Source organism: Aspergillus bombycis (genome assembly GCF_001792695.1).
Source record: "Aspergillus bombycis strain NRRL26010 chromosome Unknown contig00090, whole genome shotgun sequence".
Classification (NCBI taxonomy): Eukaryota; Fungi; Ascomycota; class Eurotiomycetes; order Eurotiales; family Aspergillaceae; genus Aspergillus; species Aspergillus bombycis.
Window position 1 is genome coordinate 65868 of NW_019170092.1, and position 20851 is coordinate 86718.

Genomic DNA, 20851 nt, shown 5'->3' on the forward strand with positions numbered 1-20851 from the left:
GCTATACTTTCTAAGACTTTAACATTCTAGAGCTATGTACCAGTATTGTTCGATTAATAGGCCCGCTCATCAAATCTCTGGCTTGAGCTGTCTCATTCTCTTTGCTCTACCCTCTGTTTCCTTGTATTTTTCCGTTGCAATTAGCCCTCGGGTGGATGCACTTCAACTTCGCCTTCATGGTGATGTTCACGAATAGAACTATAATCATGATAGATGGTGGAGGTCTGCCTATGCTCTGAGTGTTATTCGATTGAATACGCATATAATCATCCAAGGAGATATGGGTCTGGTAGAAAATGTTACAAGAAGTTTCCAATATATGCACAAAATATAAAGCTGTCTATTCCATGACAATCATACAAGATAAGAATCCGCAAGGCACAAGGACGACGGACTCCTCAATTCCTAGTCACATAACTCAAAGCCCAGATTCCTCAGGTCGTTTATATTCGCCCTTCTCAATCATTTCATTGATCGTTCTTTCCGTTACCATCATCGCTTCGACACCAGCAGGTGTGCCACAGTACACTGTTGAGTGCAACACTGCCTCCCTTATCTCCAGTTCCGAGACGCCATTGTTGATCGCGCCACGGGTATGCAGCGCCAGCTCTAGCCACGCCTTCTGGGCAATGATTATGCCAATCGCTACCGGCCAGTCAGTAGTTATCTTATTCGCTCATCGATGACCGAGAGGAGTAGCCATGAGACCTCACTTACTTAAAAGACTGCGCTGTTTTCTGTCCAGTCCGGGACGCTGCCACACATTGCCCCATGCGTACTCCGTGATGAGCTGCTGTCCTGGCCGCGTAAACGGCGTAGCGTTGTTCCACGCTCGGTCGACATACTCGTGGCCGAGGACGGCGCGGCGCATCTTGAGCCCCTCCTCGAGGAGTTCGCGGTGCAACTCGTCGATTTTCGGGTCAGTGGCCATAGTGCAAACTCCAATTAGGTATGAAAAGGTATGAAAGTTGGAATATAGCGCGACAAAACAAGACCGGATGTCTCAATGGTTTTCGTAGAACTCGATTGATACGTTTAGACTTGTTGAATCACGCTCCTCACATTGAGGGCAGATTTGAAGCGCCAAATATGTCCGCATAGTTGTTTCACGTGAGGATTCTTCAGCAGCCCCGCGAGTCCAGCCACGGCCGGACCCTGTCACCGAGATCCACAGTCTGCAGTCATCGCACTAAGGAGTAACAGACCCACCTGCAATCAATCCTGAACTCAAACACGCAGCGACTGTCAGTGTATTTATGTGACGAATGTTACCGGTCCTTGGCACATGCAGGGTGCGGGTCTTGTTTTTCTCGGCCCGTAATAACCGCTCCGACCCCGAGCCTTGTCCGCGGCCCTTCCGCAGCTCCCGCAATATTGCCGAACGACCACCCATTGCCGAGTCGCCCTTTCCGCCTGCTTGTTTGGACAATAGTCTTGCCCTCGGTAGGACTTCTTGATACCTGAGGCTCGCCATATAACCCTCAGGAGAGATATACAATAGCCGTGTTGAATCCACATCCCTTGAATACATATCAATTGGTCTTTCGTTTCGTCTTCCACGCAGCTCTATAGAAGCTTAACCACAATTGAGCAGTTCAAACATAATTTCGGTTCGTGCACCGTGGCGGTTCAGCATAGAATCTAAGGTTCGACACGACCAGTCCGAAGAGCAACTATATATCCACCAGATCAGGTTACCGAGAGGCAAACCGCAGTTCCTCTTTCGAGTACACGATTTCCTTCTTCTGACTCCTTCATGACTTCGAGAATGTGTGCTCACTGTAGTTGGTACCTTGGCATCGCCATCCGTCGGGCATCTGTACTAATGTCACTTGATTAGGGCTAAAACAATGATAGAAGGCTAAGCTTTCGGGCTGACAGGTCCGAAACGAGCATGGAACTATCAAGACGGCATTCAGACAGAAAGGCAAGACCAAGGTACGATAGAGCGGCAAGTTGAGAAAGGATGAACTCCAACGGCGATATCTCGATAATGATTCAGAGCGGAAGGAAGTGCCGGACACGCCAGCTATTTGGCATCAGAACTTGAAGCGAGCATTCATAGAAGGTATTCCGAGGCGTTCTTCAGCATTACCTTGGGGTATCATTGCTGTGAAGGGACCTTTCTCATGGGGACAATCACCGAGGACGAGCTTACGACAATGTATGTCACCTGAGAGGGAAGCACTTGGTGCCTGAACCTGTACAAATCATTACACAATATGAGCGTTCCAAAAATGCAATTACACCGTCATATGTGTCATTTTCGGGGGTCAATATTGACTATGCTGCAATCTCCAGCTTGTGGTGACTGCAGCAGATTGAAAGAATATGACAGGGGGAATGATGTTGCCCCCTAAAAAGAAAGGTCATAGCACCATACCGAGGTCATTCAACCATTCAGTCCACGTGTATTTGAATTATCTTCGAGCACATAGGAAGCAGCAGAATGAATACTATACTTCCTCTAAACGCTAGCTAGGCTTTCTTAGTTTCCGCGGAATTCGAGCCACCGTGCGCTCATTCAACACACACCCTTGACGATTCATCCTCGGTTACCCGGACGGCCGTACCAAAATTTTCGTCGAGCAAAGACTGGCCAAATTATAGACAGTGGAGACGAGGGGTGATACTTGAGGTTTCAGCAACGGCAACCCACCATTCGACCTATATAGACCGCATCGCTATTATGCCACCTTTGAAACGCGTCGAACTTCAGGTGAGATAGGCGAGGCCTGCCATAACATCGAGCAACGTCTGCAGAACAGGATTTCATGCCAAGCCTAACGCGCAGGGGAGCGATTTACGAGACAGCCGGATCAGGGCTTTGCCAAGCGATTGTCAGCCCATCCACCTCACCGACTCGGGGATGGATCATGACGCCCATGATGGAGTTAAGTGGACCAGAAACCAAGTATCTGATACAGAACGCATAAAGGAGCAATGCCTAATAGCAGAGTCCATGCCTCGAACGGTTTCACGGATGGAAACCAACGTGAAAGTCTAGCGATTGGGCTATTACATACAAATCAAGATAGGTACCACTGGAAACAAAAAGTATCGGAAACCGCACGTGAAACGACAGAAAACCACCATAAGCACCGCTGTAACGAAATCTACATGCTACGATGCAGGTCCGCTACGCCGTCCAGAACCCGAAGGCAGGTATTAACAGGATCAGAACACATAGCTTGGACACACCAGAAAGCAGACCAATGGCCTAAGGTTCGGAAGTGTAGAGCCGTTTGAAACAATAACAAGCTTTGTAAAACTACAGCTTTCTACAGGATACCTATGAATGGAAATCACGCATATTGTATCACGAATTTCTCATCCACCTCTTACACCATTGCTTATACGTAGAACCCCAGTCATTAACCAAAGATCCCACATGGATCATGATTCCATTATTCGTAATGAGCGCCGTGCGCGCTAAATTGCAAAGTTCGAATAGTAGTCTTCTAGAGAAAATGAGCAGCACTACTGCAACGTACATTGTAGGTTTCCTTATCTAAGCTTATTCTTCGAATCTTAATTCCTTGTCTGTGGCGTACAGGGTCCATACAGGTGTGTGCAGATGGCTTAAGAGTCCTTGCTCGCCAAAAGATCTGACATACACTCTAGAATAGAAATTTTGGAGAAAAAGAAATCATTGAGAAATAATCAAACATCAAACGCCGTTTGATCTCGGCGGCTTTCGGAAGATTGAAGCTTTCGAGCTATTCAAGCTGGGATTCCTTCAGAATCCTTCACTTCCTTAATGACCGCCCTAACTCCCCTCACGAATATTAATTGGCCTGGTTGCGGGTTATACATATAGAGCTGGGATCGGTAGTCACCTGGCCAATGAGAATTATTAACGTTAGGTAATAAAAATTGTTGATTCAAGGTAGCATACATGCACACTATATATAACATGGCCTAGTCTAATAGACGGTTTTGCGCCTAGGCGCCAACCAAATTCTTCCCCGAGCCCAAATTAATTAACCTCTAAATCTCAATACGGAGTATGGTCAATCAATGTCACTTGGTTGTACTACACCTTGGCATATTTGGAACCAATGGAGTCTTCTTCAGGCGTCATTCATGTATATCACGTAACGCTATTTGCTAATTTTTATGCTACGTAGAGTCCCTGCAGCACGAGGCTTTTGAAGCCATCCACAATGCGTAGCCACTTTAAGACCAGGCGGCGATGCCGAGGCAGATTATAGAAAACACGCTTTTGTAGAAACCCTAGGCTTGCCACGTTCCAAGACTGTCGTATAACTTAGCACAAAATTCTTTTATAATATAGGTTTCAAATTTCTTCCCTTAGACTATGCTAAGTCCGGCATAGCTGTGTTGTGGGTTCCCCAAATTCTCCTCTTTTCCCGGACGTCTGCAGCATTAAGGTGTCTGATGGAAAGTAAGTGGCGGGTATATACCCAAGTAGTCATGGCCGAGAGAGGCCCTGCCAAGTCAAGTAGGTAGGATTTCTCGCGTCACTAGTGCAGCATATTGTGATTGTTTGAACAATTGCCAATCCTTACCATCCATGATCCCATTTCCGGCCCGGTAGATCAAGGATCTAGTCGCCACGCTGACAATAGCTTAGCCATATATTAAGGTTCAAGCTCCCATTTTGCATCTATTATCTTCGAAGCGTTAAGTTCGAAAACACAATACAGAATGAAAATGCGATCAGCTAGCCATTCCACACATAGCATATCCATCATGGAAGAGAGACTCGCACTTGAACGGCGGAGGGAAAGGAATAGATTAGCACAGCGGAAGCATCGTATGGCGTACACTATACCGACTCTGAATCCGTCTAGCTAACTTGGCATAGGTGAGAATGCGAAGATAAGGAGGCCACGACAAGCGAACAGCGATAAACCAATACCTGACCAAAATAGCCAAGCAGGACAGGCAGTGAACAGGAGCAGCAAATGTCCAGAAAGCAATAGCCAAGAATGCCTACCCTTCTCGGCCTTTCTTGGCCCAGGCTTGGATTACAACATTGATCGCCTGTCAGCAGAGAATTTCTTTTCCGATTTGGTATTCCCGCCGCACGACACAGAATATAGCCACTTGGACCTGGCACCTTCTATGGTGTCGCTGGAGCAACAGCAGCCATTGGGGCTCTCGCCTTTTACCATGGGTATGACATTCCAAACCAGCCCGGACAAATGTAAGTCTCTGTACTGCAATACCGCTACTCAAGAATCCTGCCTAACAGTACCTTGTAGTCAACGCTCCTCCCAGCGTTTGTGGCAATTGTCATGCTGGTGCCAAGCCACAACTAGTGCCCCATAGCGACCCCAGGTCCACCGACATATGTGCTGCCAACATGCCCACTCAGCCGGGGGGCTACTATCAAAATCCTGAGACGGTCCGCGGTAGTGGGGTCGGACCTAGAACCTGGACAACGCCCCTTCATATTTCCGTTAGCCGCGGACATCTCGCAGCTGTGCGCCTTTTGCTTGACGGCGGCGCCGATCCTAACGCCATTGATGGAGAGGGTTCCACTGTGCTTCATACGGCGGTCCGAAGCGGCCACCATGTCATTGTACGTGAGTTACTACGGCATGGTGCAGATCCGAGCGCCGTTGACGCGGCTGGCTGGCTACCGTTGCACTATGCTGCGGAGGCCGGCGATGAGAACTGCCTACGGGTCTTGCTGCAATCAGGTGGGGAGTAGACTATGAAGGATCTCGGATGAAGCTCTCGGGGAAACGGAACACCGAGACACACTGAGCGCAATGCTGCAAGCTCGAGTCAGAGGTTTTTTGTATTGAAGCTACCCAAGTAGACTGAGGGGGCTCTAGGTTGGAGGTGTCATGTATGTACTTTTTCACATCACGAATATTTTAAACATTGCAAGATTTAATGAATGAGCTGAACTTGCCCCTCGCCTTGGCGCTAGATCCTAGGGTTACTTTACTGCTCTAATGTTTTCCCATTCTCAGCCAGCCAAGAGAAGTAATTAACGGTTAAGCACTAGGCATTGGGGGTATAACAATCAATATTGCATTAGCGTACTCCCGGACTTTCAGAAATTTCCGTAGGGATGGACGTAAGCTCGGTAATTAAGATACTTGCCTAGCGATGCCCGGTTTCAGTATTCCATCAACAACAATCAACAATGCAGTTTGTGGAGTCATATAAGCACTAGTAACAGAAGATATCCGGAAGAGCACTTGGAATAGATCTATATCTTCCGACTTTCCCCTCTGAGGACTATGGTCTATTGGTTGTGATCACTGTCTCGATCACCGGTTAGACCCACTTGGTCGATCTCGGAATCAGATGGTCATTAAACATGTATCGTAAAACCTCGTCATAGACAATTTGTTTGGGAGGTTACAGGATTTCATAAAGATTCGCACACTCGAGTTTGTTCAATTCTATCTCGGGAACGTGTCGGTAAATACCTTGATTCACGTAGATTACATATATCAAGGTTGTATCTAGCAAGCTGCAGGCCATTATGCAGACAGCTTTGTCAGTACACTTACTATGGAATAGACCTTGAATATTGAACGACATGGAGTTGCGGCAACTGTGAATGTTCCATGGTATATAGCACGGCCTAGGCTATCTTATTTCATTGGCTGGGAGCAAAGATCAGATTACAGAAGCACATGGAAGGGACAGAGGAAAAATATTTCCAATTGGACGCTGGCATTGGGTGGACAGGGGCGAATCAAAACCTGCTCTGGTCATTTCATGGATTCCATTCCTGCAGATGCTCTACTTGATTCACTTATAATGAAATCGCTTAGCGAGCCAGTTCTCTGCGTGCTGAAGAAAGTCTGGGAGGGATTAATGAATATCTAGAACGCAATTGGGGCCTCAGTGCCACCGCCAAGCCGGCTTGGTCCACCTTGCGAAGTGTTCTAGACTGGAAGGGCTCTAGCAGAAGTACGATGGTGGAGAATAATACCACATACATACAAGCATCATCTCCACTCTTCCTGAAAGGTATGATCGCAAGTCTACTGAATACGAGGTGCTGTCCACTCATTGCCAAGCTGGATCGCGTATTATCCCTGGAAACGGTAATGAACTGCAGGTCTATGCGCTCTGACTCTATCAACTTTCCCTGATTCATTCTATAAATGTCAGCAAGATTGGCTCACCAATGGGAGATTTTGATGGTTATTGCGTTCCTTCTCTAATTGTGTCCTCGGGGATATGCGTGTTGGCTATTAATGATACACTTGTAACTTCGTAAGACTTCTGGATCCACATGACGCTGGGTACGCGCGTTCGTAAGGCTCACATAACTGCCGTAGTGCCTTAATTGGCCCATATGGCCCTGGGACGGTGAGACATGGAAATACACACTTGCTGGCCCGATCTCACGGGGATACATCGGCCGAGGCTGCTTGAGCAGTTTCAAGGCGCTCTTCCGACAAAGTCTACTTTCCGTCTCTATGACGTTCCGAACTTGCTCTGGAACCTTGCTGATCATCATTGAAGCACGCAATTAAGTTGTCACAAGTTGGATGTTATGCACTCTAGAACGGAATACCTGAGGGAGAGAGAATCAAGTGCGGTGGAACTCTTCTGGGGCTGATTGAGAAAACGCCTGGGTATCGTATATTTCATTCACGCAACATGCAATATAGCTGATAAAATAGATTATATGTTGTCACTAGTGCATTTCATAACAAGGCTACCTGGGCCAATCGGCCCAGAAACAACTATAGACTCTCCACAGCTGATTCTTGACAGCATCTACGTCTGGGCTGCTGGGCTGTGACGGACTACATCAGACATGCTTACCATGGGCGTGATGGGGAAGTCTAGGTCAACCCGTTGTCACGGCTCCTGTCGAAGGTGAATCGATTATAGCGGGCTTTTCTGACTTCCTTCTCAGACCAGGGTTGTCAACGATGCGTGCAATCATCCTTTCGGGAAATATGTACCAGCTCAAGCATCGAGGCGGTCGAACTCTCATCCACAATATAGGCTCAGAGTAAGTCAAAGCCTCTTTGAGCACCCGCAGATGTTTCCCAGACTGTGTCACGGTTAGGTTTTGTGGCATCATTCGGTTCATATGCGTCTGACATGGTTTATGGAAATCAGCCCTTTGATAAAGTCTACATATATGTCGCTATTTCTTGGACTCTGAAGTACGCTCGAGTATACTGGACTGTACTCTCTCCTGTCCCCGTCCCGTGCATGTAGCCAACGGTAAAGCCTGTCAGCTATCAATGCTCTTGGGCCTATAGAAGAATGGATAATTATCAATCTGCCTTTAAGGGCTTGTGTTATAAGGTTGGACTACTGGGCCTGAGCTTATGGAATCGATAATTCCCGACCCCTTCTCCAGATGGACTCACGACGGTAATTGCCTTTAGTCCCTCACTCAATCGCGCTGTATACAGCTGAGCCACATCTCATTTGCATTGATGGTGGACTGGGACCCAATCCAACACCTATATATACGATCTGGATCCACCAGCCAAGGCCCTTGGCGTGATCATCATGATAGTAAGCGGATTTGGGTTCCAGATAAGCTATATACAAGTGGGCCTATAGTCCTTATGCCGGTCTACTCAGAGTACGATAAGAGGGAACCCGTATAATCGGAATTCATTATCAGTTATAGAGTCATAATTTAGCTAGATCCACCATGGTTGATAACCCACATCTATAGGTCCTAATCTTCGTTTCTGTGATCTTTAGAAATCTCAAAATGCAGAACGACCCTTATGTTGACATGATTGGCGACCCTCTCCATCATATTCAGAAGGATACCGGCGTAGGCCTTACGGCTGGATCACGATATCGGTGCCGACACAACGATTGCACACAAACAACTGCGTAGGATCCACTCGTTGCTTGATCGCCAGCAGTCGGTCATACTTCCTTCCCCAAAACACATTTTGCCAGTCAGGCTCGTACCTGGAAAGTCTGTGAGACACTCCTGTTCAATACTAATTACGAGCTGCATATACTCACGGATTGGCTTCATTCACATATGTCCCTCCCTCTAAGCCGACCAGTTCTATAAGTCGTTCGCTCAACTGCACCGTCTGGTGCCGCTTCTCCTGTTTTTCACTATCCGTGGCGGTATCTGCCCAGTCCACAGACACGCTCAGAAGACCATGGCTGCGTTTCCAGACTTCATGGACGGCAGTGTTATCGCGCTCGTTATTGTTGACCTTTCCAACTAGAAAAGGAACAAGGAATCAGCAGGACGAATGACAGTCTTGGGGACATTGGATGACTTACTGAAATTGAACCCTGCTCCTTGCTTATTATCAACTATGAACTCTGCCACCTGCTCCGCCTTTTCTTGTAACACCTCAGTTGTCAACAGCCGGGATGTATCCTGGATATTAGTCCCGATATTAGGATCTTGAAGGAAGGTTTTTACGTATCCGTCCCAAGTTGATGGATACGCAGTGACCCCTCCCTGGATTCCGGGAAGCCGAGACAGATTGAAGAATGGAGCAAATGTTTGGTTGAAACTTGCGATTGTGCTGTTGGGCTTAAGCATGATGGCTGCGAATCCATTGTCTATCGCCCCATAGCCTGTGTAGCCCGCTTCTGTGATGGCCGGTAGCAGCTTGACAGATTCCGCTATGATACGTTTCATGCTAGTTGTATTCGTTGCGTTCAGTTGGATTAGTCCAATTATCAGATTCTGTGGGACTGGATGAGTTTTGTAGGTGACCGATGTAACAATCTGACAATCATAAGTTAGCCTACTCTTGACGTTTACTTTGGATTTAACTTGTCTATGGTCACTCACGCCCCAGGCACTTCCACCTCCGCCTCGGACGGCCCAGAAATACTCCGGGTCTGTATAGGCATTCAGCACTCGGTGCTGACCATCAGCAGAAACAATGGTCATTTCCAGAAGATCTGCATTGCCATTAGTTTACGCACCGTTGCCAAAGGATATCCCTTAACTTACTATCTGCGGCAAGACCGTAATAATGCGCAAAGGGCGAATGGCCACCCCCAAGCACATATCCTCCAGCAGCACCAACAGTGCGTGCCGAGCCTCCAACGACCAACACACCCTGTTTAGCGGCGGCTTGGTATACGTCTACATTGCATTGCTAAGTTAGCGTGCAGTCCCACGCGGCCAGATACAATACTTGACTTACCGAACCATTGCTCACCCGCCTGCAGCGTTACCGCAGGCATACCAGTGGCATTATCTGGTGCATACTGTGGTGCGAACGACTCGTGGAACTCGATACCCTTCAGATTATGCGTCCAGATTCCAAACGCCTCCTTCCCGCTTGAGCGACCGAGGCTGCGGTGAGAATTATTAGCAAAACTCACAGGCTATATGTCGGAGGTTTCTCACTGATCATGTCCAGTATTCTTTGTCACAAGCAAGAGATCCTTCTCACTTGCAAATTTCACAGAGGCCTGGATATCCTCCACGCTCGCCGCACGAACCATGTAGTACGGAACTAAATTGACATAACCCAACTGTTAGCAACCTCGCACACAGACACTTGTTACATAGAACTTGACGATAACTCTACCTCTTCCTTGGTCACACGGGGCGCTAACGGATGTATTAATAAAACACTGTCCGGTCTTTCCCATTTCCCATACGGTAGCAGCATATGCCCCTGTTTGATTGGTTCGCCAGAAACTATCCAGCCAACTTTCCTTTGCAAAAGTACATTTGTCTGCACTGTACCGCTCGGTATGGCACACTGCTGCGGATGGTACGGAGCGAATCAGTCTTCCATCAACGGTGGCGTTGAAGTCGTTCCATGTTTGGATATCTGGCCAGCAGTCGTCTCCATAAGCACACCGGCGCCGGGGCTGCGTTTGTGCATCCGTTGCGACGGAGAGGAGGCCGACAGCTGTGAGGAGATGTTGGAGCATGAGTGTTTATACTTTTCTTCGAAGAGTATTGCAAGGCATGTGAATGCACAAGAGGAAGAGATTGAATATATATTCCTAAATCCTCAAAGTCTTGCCACTTGTACACGTTACAAGATGACCTTGCGATCATATTTATAACTGAATCTAAACAACTACCAGAATACAGGAATACGAGACTTGCCTGATCCGGTACTCTGATAGCTGGTTATTATGGAGATGCCGTGCAGATCAGTGGTTGAACCGAATACGAGCAGCTCCGTAGATACCGATATGTCTTGGCTACGTTGCCCGAATGAGCGAGAGAATCGTGAAAGCCTTCTGTTGCTTCATACGTAAAGCAAGTACTTGGCTATCGTCACCCCCCTATCCTACATGACGCAATTAAACATCTCCTTTGTGCACCAACACTAAAAGGGGAAAATATGCCAAGACTAGTACACGATGGCCAAGAAGGAGGTTATCGTTAGGGCTGTGCAGTTGGACCCTGGTCTGCCTTGTTGCCTTACCATCGAGGTCGCATTACAGCCTTCCTATATGTAGTTTAGCGTGATAAGGAAACGCGTTACATAAGCATACACACAGTTCTTATTGGCTAGCCTGTAAGAACATGGCTATTACTAGTAGTATCAAAGTCAAGGATGGCGATGTATTTGTATAAAGCACAACCTGGGTTATTTACTGTATGTACTGTCAATCTTCGAATGATGATGCTTCTGTGCAGGTATATAAGGCCTGGGAGACTCTCCGGTGATCGTGAAGAACCATGGCATCTAATGCGAAACAAACATTTTGATTTTGTTCAGGCATCTTGCTTACAGCAAGACAAAAGAAAATAAGTAGATTAATAAAAGACTATGATCTAAATCGTTGCTTTTAAGACTGCAATGAGTTGTGAAAAGAATGCCCAGACCCCGTACTCCTTCGCATCATAGCGTGCACGACCTCCGAAACGCCAGATACTGCAATTGCGAACATGATCTCTAATGTTCCCATGGGACGCGGTGATCTTGTAGTTTAACACCGGAGCCATCGGTAGAGCTGACATTGACATCCATGGTCCGGACCACACTCATCGGAGAACGGTTTCCATCGTGTGAAAGGCGCCCCTCGCTGGGGTCATGCTGTGTCACTGAAACGTTTGTCAGTGGTATAACACTGCCTTCCTCGATCTTTGAGTAGTTGGTTTCTGAGACCCTCCATGGCTTGGGCTTAGCCCGAGGCCCAGAATTGGAGTTTCCGCCTTGGGCAGAAGGGCCGCTGACGGACTTGTCGCTGAGGCCGAGAGCGCTGGACAACCGGCTTCGAAGTCCAGACTCCATGGCTAGCTTCGATAGGCAGGGCACACTGAAGATGAAGAAACCGCAGGTCATCTCGGCGCAGGCCCAGAATAGGAGGGGCCCAATGAAGTACATGGTGTCGGTTGACTTGGCGAAGGTGACGGTGTGGGCTAGGCGGAAACAGGCTGCGATTGAGGCGCTGTGAGAAGGTTAGATCTGTGGAGAAACATGATGGATGGGACTAGAGTTGGTTGGAAGCACTCACAGAATACCAACACCAAATATGATGGAAATTCCCATCTTCTTCTGCCAGCTCATGTGGAGGCCCCATATCATCTTCTGGGGTAGCAGAAACATGCATATGTCGGAGACGACTTGCACGCTGGCGGAGCAGAGCATGACGTCTGGGAGCGAGTAGCATTTGCTTGGAAGGTAGAATTCCCAGATAGCTCTGTGCGGGCGACACTGCATGTTGAGCAGGAGGATGCATAGGAGCCCCCAGAGGCATTGAAAAAATGACACAGTCATGCATCCCCACCAGAAGAAACTCTTCGATCGGTTAACGCTGACAAAAACACGACACCAGTCCATCAAGATGGCCGTCTTGATCAGTGGGAGGGTTGCGGAGTAGCAACAACCATAAACTAGAATAAGCTAATGGAGCAAGGAGATTAGCTCGGATCAGCTATCCGCGCAATAGTAGAGAAACCTACATAGAGCGGTCGGATAAGGTCTCGATTACGAAGTTCCCAGGTGTGGACGTAGTAGCCAGGAGTATAAATCATCCCATAGGCAGCGTATGCTGTACCCCAATAGGCCCCCTAAAGACCGTTAGTTCATTCTGAATGTGAGTATCTCGTGGAAGAGAGGAGCACACATATGCACCGATTGTTAAAACTAGCCAGGTGTTAGCCACGTCATTTAGGTCTTGGTGATTCCACATACCATCCTCAATACGGACTCTCCTGTCCAACCAGATCCGGACATACCAACGCAGGCAGAGACAGACAGTCGCAACGACCATACAGACAGTGGTTATACCCCAAGCATAGTCATTGTGGCTGCTAGGATTGTCGAAATTCGGCGTGACCCCGGGTGGTGGTGCGAGGGCCGGAGCCGCGAGCAGGGCATCGAGCTCTTCAGGTGACATCTTGATGTCCGTGATCACTGGAGCCTGGACGAACAGGCCGTGCGAAAATGGGCCCCTTGTTGTTTAAGTATAGAGAACAAAGGCTACCCCAGATCTATCCATTGGGGATCGACACCAGGGTAAAGTTCTGCCAAGCTTGTTGAAAATCCGCGATAAAATCAAGACTGCTTCCTTAGCCAGTTTCAGAAACAAAAGACGTTCTCTGCCGCATATATTTTTATAATCGAATATACAAAGTAACAGGCTATTCAGTATTAGTGCGGTCCGTATCCACACCGGGTCCCGTAATGCTGTTATCTGACAGCTCTTCGGATGAGAGAATGTCTGCACGCTAAGGGCCGGAAGGACGAATCCGTCCACTTTAGCTTCCTCTAGCTTCCAACCAGATGCCGGTCAACCCACCTGCGTTGGCTATCATAGGCTGCTATCTTGTGGCGGGGACGACATGTCACTGCGCTAAGGCCTGCTCCCAATGTGATGGACGGACCTGTACTCCCGTATTCTGCAGCACCAGTGGGTCCAACGCGTTGGGTCGCCCCTGTCCAAAATTCACAGAGCAGTAGCGGGCCCTTTAAAGGGGCTCGATGCCTCGTCGTATCGGGATGGACGTGGTGCTCAGATCATCTATCGCCACCGTTGTTGCGACTGTGGCCAGAAACGGGAGGAAAATACTGGGAAGCCTCGCGATGCATCTCGCAAAGTTAACATTTGAGTTTCGAGTCCTCATCACTAGTGAGCACCAATTGGAATCCGCTGTCGCACTAGACTTTCACAAGAACACTCCTGGCCAATAATGGCACCCGTCGGCGTTTGCTCCGCATGGCGATGTCAGTCTAGGTGTGGGTATCTGACGATTAATCACACGCTTGGACTGCGATGGCCTTGCCCTGCAGATGCGAGGCAGCTGCTAAATGCTGCTACCCCCCGCTGCAGGATCCAGCACCTCATCCATTGCAACTGACCACCATGGCTTCCAGTGAGTTTTCCAGGATGTCGCAGATGATCAGTCCAAAGGATGCAGGGTCTAACGCATAGCAACTATACAGACGACTTCCCGTCCTCGGTACACGATGAGTATCCGCCAAGAGCGGATCTGCGCCAGATGATGGCTCACCAGCCGCTTCCTACGATCCCTCCCGGAACGATAGATCCAGCTTCCATCACTGGTGATGAGCCGGTGAAGCTGGCGCGCACTGTGTTGCGCCGCCTGAGCGCTGCACTGGCGGATGATGATGCCATCGCCGTTGAAAGTTGTTTCTTTGCCAATCAGGCATATTGGAGAGATCAACTGGCACTCACGTACCACCTCCGCACCTTTAGCGGCCCTAGCGCAATCACCGCGAGCTTACTAGAAACAAAGAACTTGAGGGAGATCGAAGGGGAAATTGCTGTCGATGGGGGCGCGGTCTTCCTCCCCGCTGCGCCGACGCTTGTGAGTCACTCACGGAACGCGTCGTGTACTGGTACCTGAGATTGGTAGCTGATGTTTTTTCGTGGATACAGCAATTTATCGACTGTGGTATCGCTTTCCGAACTGGCTCTCCCGGCGCGACATGCAAAGGAAAGGTGGTTCTACTTCCTGTTAAGAACCGCCATGAGACAATTGAGTGGAAGATCTGGGTTCTGAGTACGTTCCTCGAGAGTTTAGACTTGCAGCAAGAGGATGAGGCATTGCTCAACTCTCCTGGAAGGCAATTGGATGGCCTTGCGACATTCGATACGGATGTCTTTATTGTCGGAGGCGGAAACGCGTGAGTGATGTGAAGACAGCAACCCTGGCATCGCTGACACTGCGTAGTGCTGTCACTCTCGCAGCACGTCTCAAAGCGTTGGACGTCGAGAGCGTCATGGCCGAGCGTAATCCGCGACCTGGCGATAACTGGGCCCTGCGCTATGACTGCATGCGCTTTCACATTCCAACATCATTCTGTGACATGCCCTACATGTGTAAGCATCAGCAGGCCATCAAGAGCGGAGGCTGGTAGACTGACACCGAGTTCACAACCTAGCGTATGACGAGGAACTTCGAGCTCCCCACCTCTTGACTAGAGAGGAGCTGGCTTTACAGGTCAGACGGTATGTGGAAACCTTTGGCCTGAATATCATCACCTCCGCGCAGATCCTGTCAACCACGTACGACCCATCCACCAAACGTTGGGAGGTCAAGATTCAGGCACCTGCTGGCCAACAAACAGTGCACTGTAAGCATCTCGTGCTTGCGACCGGCATCGCGTCCCAGGAGCCCTATCTGCCAAAGGTAGCAGATAATCACCTATATCAAGGAACCAGCCTCCATTCGGCTCAGTACAGGAATGCAAAGCAGTTAGCGGAGACGGGGGCTAAGGTGAGTCTTATACCCAACACTTCGGAAACGTCAAAGAACCGCGGTTGTCATAGCTAACCGCAATATCAATTCCCGTAGTCTGTCCTCGTAATTGGATCTGCCAACACTGCTTTCGACGTTCTCGAAGACTGCCACAGCGCTGGTCTCCAGACAACAATGGTGGTTCGATCTCCGACCTACATTGTCCCAGTCGCCTATGTCTGCGATAAGCGCAGTCTCGGAGCCTACGACATGGGTGTCGAGTTCGCTGATCGACTCTTCATGACGCTGCCGTCGCACGTAGACGCCCAGCTCGCTCGGGGTTTGATCGCGCAGTTCGCAACGCAGGAACCACATCGTTACGACGATCTTGCAGCCACCGGGTTCCCGGTTATTGACAGTCGCGACCCGGAGATGTCATTGATGCATAACCTGCTGGAGCGAGCGGGTGGACATTATGTGGATGTGGGCGGCACCAAGTTGTTCACGGACGGTAAGGCAGGCGTGAAGGCCGGAGTCGAGCCCATTGCGTACACGGCCACAGGACTACGGTTCTCGGACGGAAGCACCGCCGATGCAGATGCTGTGGTATGGTGCACAGGATTTGCCGACAAGGACATGCGCGACACGGCAATCCGAACCCTGGGTGGACGCTCTTGTAGTGAGGATACCAGCACTGAGCCCCAACAGTTCCTTGGCCCTCGTGAAATTGCCGATCGCCTTGACGCGACTTGGGGAATTGATGCTGAGGGCGAGATACGTGGTTTGTGGAAGCGTCAATCGCGCCTCGACAACCTCTGGATCGCGGGTGGTTATACGCAACAACACCGGTGGCACTCGCGAACGCTAGCCCTGCAGATCAAGGCCTCTTTAGAAGGTATACTGCCTCCAGCATATCGGGACACGCCACATGCTGCGCGGGCAAGTCCGCATAAATGTACGTTACTATAGATATCAGTAGCATCTCCACACCGGAGAATATACGTGGTTGAGTTTACATATATCGGTGTTTGGAATCTGGTCTTGGTAATTTCCCATCCATTATCAAACGTAACTCCCACTTTTCTGGAACCTCCTTTGATGGCCTATCGTATGAGCAGTTGTTTCCAGTGGGCCCATGGACTGGAGACCGCATACATCGTCAATCCAATCCCTAGAAGAGCATCTTGGCACCAACACCCTGAACTAATGCATAGACCATAGCTCGCAAGATTGTGGATGTTCTTCGACGAAGGATACATGATCACACACAATGCCTCCGACAGTCTTAACACACGTCTAACTGACAACGACGGCAGCGCAAAATATATTTCCAACGACGTGCCCCACACATTTCACAACGACAAGATTTCCACTTCATGCCGCACAGGTAGCAGAATTCAGCGTTGCAATTACATCTAGACACTGCATCAGCACTGCTGCAAGAAGGATACAAGAGCCCAGGATTGAAATAAATCATACGTCATGTGGTAGCAACCTATTGTCAGTTCAACCATCGCGTTACAGGAGACGCAACGCTGCCACCCTTGGCTTCTAGCAAGTTCCATTGTTTCCTGAACAGCGATGTCTTCTGGGCAATCATCATTGTGAAACGTATTTTTGCACATTGTGCAGGTTGAGGAGCCGCAGTACTCGCACTTCGCCTGATGGGCTAATATGTTATTCGGGACTATAAACCTGCCACAGTCAGTGTTGCTGCAGTAGGTTCTGCTGATCGTAGCGAATTCAACTGTTGCTGTCTGAAATGAATCCCTTTCTTTAGTAGTCATTTCTTCCGCGATGAGCGATATGGGAATATGCTGGCGGCAGCATCTGGGAGGAAACAGTTGCTCATCTTTAGTCGCTCTCATGAAAAGGCTCTTAAAACAATCAGTGCAGTAGAGGTCATTACACTCCAAGCGAACTATGTCGCTTAATTGAAAGCTATCGAAACAGGTACAGCATTGTTGCTTTTGTCGTGTTAGCTTCTCCATCGCTTCCTCCTGGCGCTCCGCATATGTTTTCGACGGACCACCTTTGTCTTCATCAGAACCACGATCCACATCACCCTCTTCATTGAAGCCCCGAGGTAGGTGTAAAGGATGGGACTGGCTGTGCAAATTCCTCTGCGGAGGGTTCTGACGTTCCGGATCATCGGCGCTCATTGCCATTGCCATTTGTCGATCGCGCTGGGCTTGTACCTCTCCTTGCGTGATGCCTGCGATCGCGGGGCCGTCCATATACACAGCATTACCCATACTTTGAGTAAGCTTAAGATCATTCGAGACACCTATGTGTATTTGCACCTCATCGCGAAACGCGGCCATGGCTATATCAATGTCCAACAGCTCATCAGCTCGACCCTTTCCTTTTTGTTTGTCACGGAACAGGTCGATCTCCTCAATTTGCTGTAGAAGAGCGACAATTGTATAATTTGTGTTTGCCTGAGGCGGCTCTATATCGTGTTCTCCTGTCATGCTTGGCGTCAGACCCGCAGAAGATCAATGGCGAATGTAATAGATGGCTCTGAACTCCGGAGCAGTGTATCATGTGAATCGCTTCCACGTTGAGTATAGAGGTGTTGTAGGATCGTGGAGAAGAATACCCTGCACTGTTCAGGGCCTTTGACCCTGTCTGATTATTCACCCTAAACCCGCTAGACTATCAATCTCTCGCTCTATTATTGGATGTTTTGTCGCACACAGTGGCGAACTGCATCTCACCTCAGGCTTATAACCCAATGACGAAACACGTCCATGAGCCAAGGCGTGCTCGAGGTCATCGTTAGTTCAGTATCCGGGAGTGAATGCCTAGCCATGTCGTGATCAGCACCACGTCTAGCTTGCTGTATAAGCGTAGAGTTATGCTTAAATGTCGGCGTCAGTCGTCTGTGCGAATGCATTTCTTTAATTGGAAGCCTGCGCTGAGCAAATATTCCCTTTTCTATGCCAACCCTACACGCGAAATCCACATCATATCAGACAACCAATCAGGGAGCTCTTTCGGGAGAGAGTTCCGAACCGAGGCGCCCATCTTTATGCAAACCGGCTCGGCCGAGGTAGCATTTCCGCGTTTTGTAGAAATTAGTGGTAAGGTCTGACTTGGGGAATTCAGAATGCAATGTGTGTGTGATCCCTTTACTGGAGCTGATAACGTTTGGGTTTCAAAAGGAACAGCAGTATGCTCTTGACTATGCGGAAGGGATAGCCTTGAGGTCTGGGAAAGACGATGCTTCAGGGCTTTCATATTAGTTGTATGAGGAACATATGAAGATATGGAAGTCGCATTCTGTGTAGAACACTCATCTTCAGTGTCCAAAGGGCACGGTTTGGGGGAGCTTAGACAAATCAGATCCAAGGGCACTGCTGGACTCGGGAGAGCGTCCGATCGTTGATAAGAAGCCGATGCCGAGGATCAGCACTGTTACAACCAATGCATGTCAGCAACAAATTACAAATCAAATGCATGATGAAATACATATCCTGGAGTGAATGGCTGTATTTCTTAGTTCTTGCGATGCGTACAATGTCATTAAGTCGCTAGTAGAACCTCTGTCATTTATATCAACATACAAGCATGACACAGCCTAGAGATGAGCCTTAGATTCAGTGTCACTTCCACGCCATGTCTTGCAAAGTCCCTGTTCCGAAGCTCCAAAAACCGGATCGTATTCTGGCTTCGGAACAGACCACACCTTTTCATAATCACCCCCGGTGGCAACAAAGTCCCAGTCACCCCCGCTGTAGGCCCCCATCATAGTGAACCCATCCAGTTTAATCTCAGACAAAGCTTTCTTATCCTCTTGTTTAATACCGTGTCCATTTCCTGGTGATAACAGGGCAAACTCAGCCTCGGGCTTAGTGTTATGTGTTTTATGTGCCACGCCAGCTGGTATCACAAAAACATCGCCAGCTTCCGCCTCTAGGAGAACACCACCTTCCTCCCAAGCAGAACCATGCGTATTCTCTTCCATATCCGGCGATGTATCCCCGACTCCAAAACGGATACTGGCAGTGCCTGAGAGCACGGCCATACACTCGTGCGCCTGGGAATGGTAGTGAGATATTTGAGTGGGACTGTAACGAAAAATCCAGTGAACGTTCCAATCATTCCTTGTGAACGTGTCCCACACGTCGACAGGGTCGCAATGTGAGTTGTTGGCCTTGGCTAGGACATTCTTGTAGTGGAGTAGTGGTCTCGGGGAGTTGGGGATGAGATCCGTGGGAGAGAGGTGATATTGTCTTACTTCAACCATCCTGCCCGATTGATTTGTTTTGAAGGGATAGAGATAAGGCGTCCTATTTGGTTGTACCCTTGGTCCGATGCCTTGGCCGTATTTGACAGCGGGAAGGGATGGATCGCTGGGTAGAATTTACCTGTTATATAGCCAGCAAGGTCGGTAGCAGATCCGAGTCGGAATCCTTACCCGTGCGGGGCAGGCTTTCTTGACTAAAAGAACGATGCGTGAAAGCCCTCCCCCGTAGACCAGGAAATGAGAGGATTAATGGCTGTGGTCGTAACCAACGTGCGCGAAGTAAGGTCAGAACAAGGTGCACATCATATCATGACTTCGTCGTATTCACAAATGAGCGACCAGATTGCACACCAAATTCAAGGACGTAGATTAGTAGAAGAAATTGGGTCTGTATAGACACAGACTCCAAGGAAAGCAGAAACCCATCTGACCAGGTGTATAGATGACAGTCCAAGTGCAGACATCTGCAAAGCTATACTAGCCGCCTTCCTCCACACCTGAACTATGCCATATCGTACATAACCCAGGAATCAGAAAAAAAAGCCGATGGGAGGATTCAATTCTTCATGGCATAGCGTAGCATGGGCTTCAGTCAGGGAGTTTTCACCAGTTGGACTAGATCCAATGCTCAAACCTGATGGGCTTTTGGCATGATCGTAGCAGAGCAGTTGGTTCAAGTCCTAGTTCAATTCCCACTGACTAATGCTCTGGAGTCCGCTACTTCGATATCGAAGATACGGAATGCTGTTCTAGCCACTTCTCAGAACTCACTCCTCTCAATGCACGGGTCATTAGAACGACCCGAACGCGGACGTGCGTTCCGGTCGTTGAGGTCATTAGACTAAGCTTTACGGAAGCTGCGGAGATGCGATCCGACGGTCCGTTACCGCTACCCTTTCGTCTTCCAGAGTCAGAACAAACTTAGTGTTTATTGTCAAATCGATGATGCACTGAGGACCTTGCACGTTGGTCGGAGCAGTTCGTAGATATCGGAGACTGGATAACAATATTGC

The 20851-nt window shown here is 48.9% G+C and overlaps 7 protein-coding genes across 7 annotated transcripts; 2 read left to right on the forward strand and 5 right to left on the reverse strand.

Annotated features, from left to right (window-relative positions):
* Positions 1–418: 418 nt before the first annotated feature.
* Positions 419–931, reverse strand: ABOM_008378 (putative 4-carboxymuconolactone decarboxylase; the record flags this gene model as incomplete). Its single annotated transcript, XM_022535507.1, has 2 exons — positions 419–645; positions 718–931. 2 exons carry the CDS (start codon positions 929–931, stop codon positions 419–421), a joined length of 441 nt encoding a protein of 146 aa, XP_022386107.1.
* A 3785-nt stretch (positions 932–4716) lies between these two features.
* ABOM_008379 (ankyrin repeat domain-containing protein) lies at positions 4717–5683 on the forward strand (the record flags this gene model as incomplete). Its single annotated transcript, XM_022535508.1, has 3 exons — positions 4717–4780; positions 4832–5173; positions 5232–5683. 3 exons carry the CDS (start codon positions 4717–4719, stop codon positions 5681–5683), a joined length of 858 nt encoding a protein of 285 aa, XP_022386106.1.
* A 3079-nt stretch (positions 5684–8762) lies between these two features.
* Positions 8763–10854, reverse strand: ABOM_008380 (FAD/FMN-containing protein; the record flags this gene model as incomplete). Its single annotated transcript, XM_022535509.1, has 8 exons — positions 8763–8898; positions 8956–9166; positions 9229–9685; positions 9752–9864; positions 9917–10051; positions 10113–10264; positions 10319–10427; positions 10503–10854. The coding sequence occupies 8 exons, from the start codon at positions 10852–10854 to the stop codon at positions 8763–8765; spliced, it is 1665 nt and encodes a 554-aa protein (XP_022386111.1).
* Positions 10855–11834: 980 nt separating this feature from the next.
* ABOM_008381 (uncharacterized protein) lies at positions 11835–13281 on the reverse strand (the record flags this gene model as incomplete). The annotated part of the gene is made up of 5 exons (XM_022535510.1): positions 11835–12330; positions 12397–12785; positions 12845–12952; positions 13009–13028; positions 13077–13281. 5 exons carry the CDS (start codon positions 13279–13281, stop codon positions 11835–11837), a joined length of 1218 nt encoding a protein of 405 aa, XP_022386112.1.
* A 966-nt stretch (positions 13282–14247) lies between these two features.
* ABOM_008382 (monooxygenase) lies at positions 14248–16555 on the forward strand (the record flags this gene model as incomplete). The annotated part of the gene is made up of 6 exons (XM_022535511.1): positions 14248–14257; positions 14328–14713; positions 14785–15032; positions 15080–15228; positions 15291–15625; positions 15704–16555. 6 exons carry the CDS (start codon positions 14248–14250, stop codon positions 16553–16555), a joined length of 1980 nt encoding a protein of 659 aa, XP_022386113.1.
* A 458-nt stretch (positions 16556–17013) lies between these two features.
* On the reverse strand, positions 17014–18060 carry ABOM_008383 (E3 ubiquitin-protein ligase; the record flags this gene model as incomplete). Its single annotated transcript, XM_022535512.1, has 1 exon — positions 17014–18060. The coding sequence occupies one exon, from the start codon at positions 18058–18060 to the stop codon at positions 17014–17016; it is 1047 nt and encodes a 348-aa protein (XP_022386114.1).
* Positions 18061–19169: 1109 nt separating this feature from the next.
* On the reverse strand, positions 19170–19838 carry ABOM_008384 (cupin domain-containing protein; the record flags this gene model as incomplete). The annotated part of the gene is made up of 1 exon (XM_022535513.1): positions 19170–19838. One exon carries the CDS (start codon positions 19836–19838, stop codon positions 19170–19172), a length of 669 nt encoding a protein of 222 aa, XP_022386108.1.
* Between the last annotated feature and the right edge of the window lie 1013 nt (positions 19839–20851).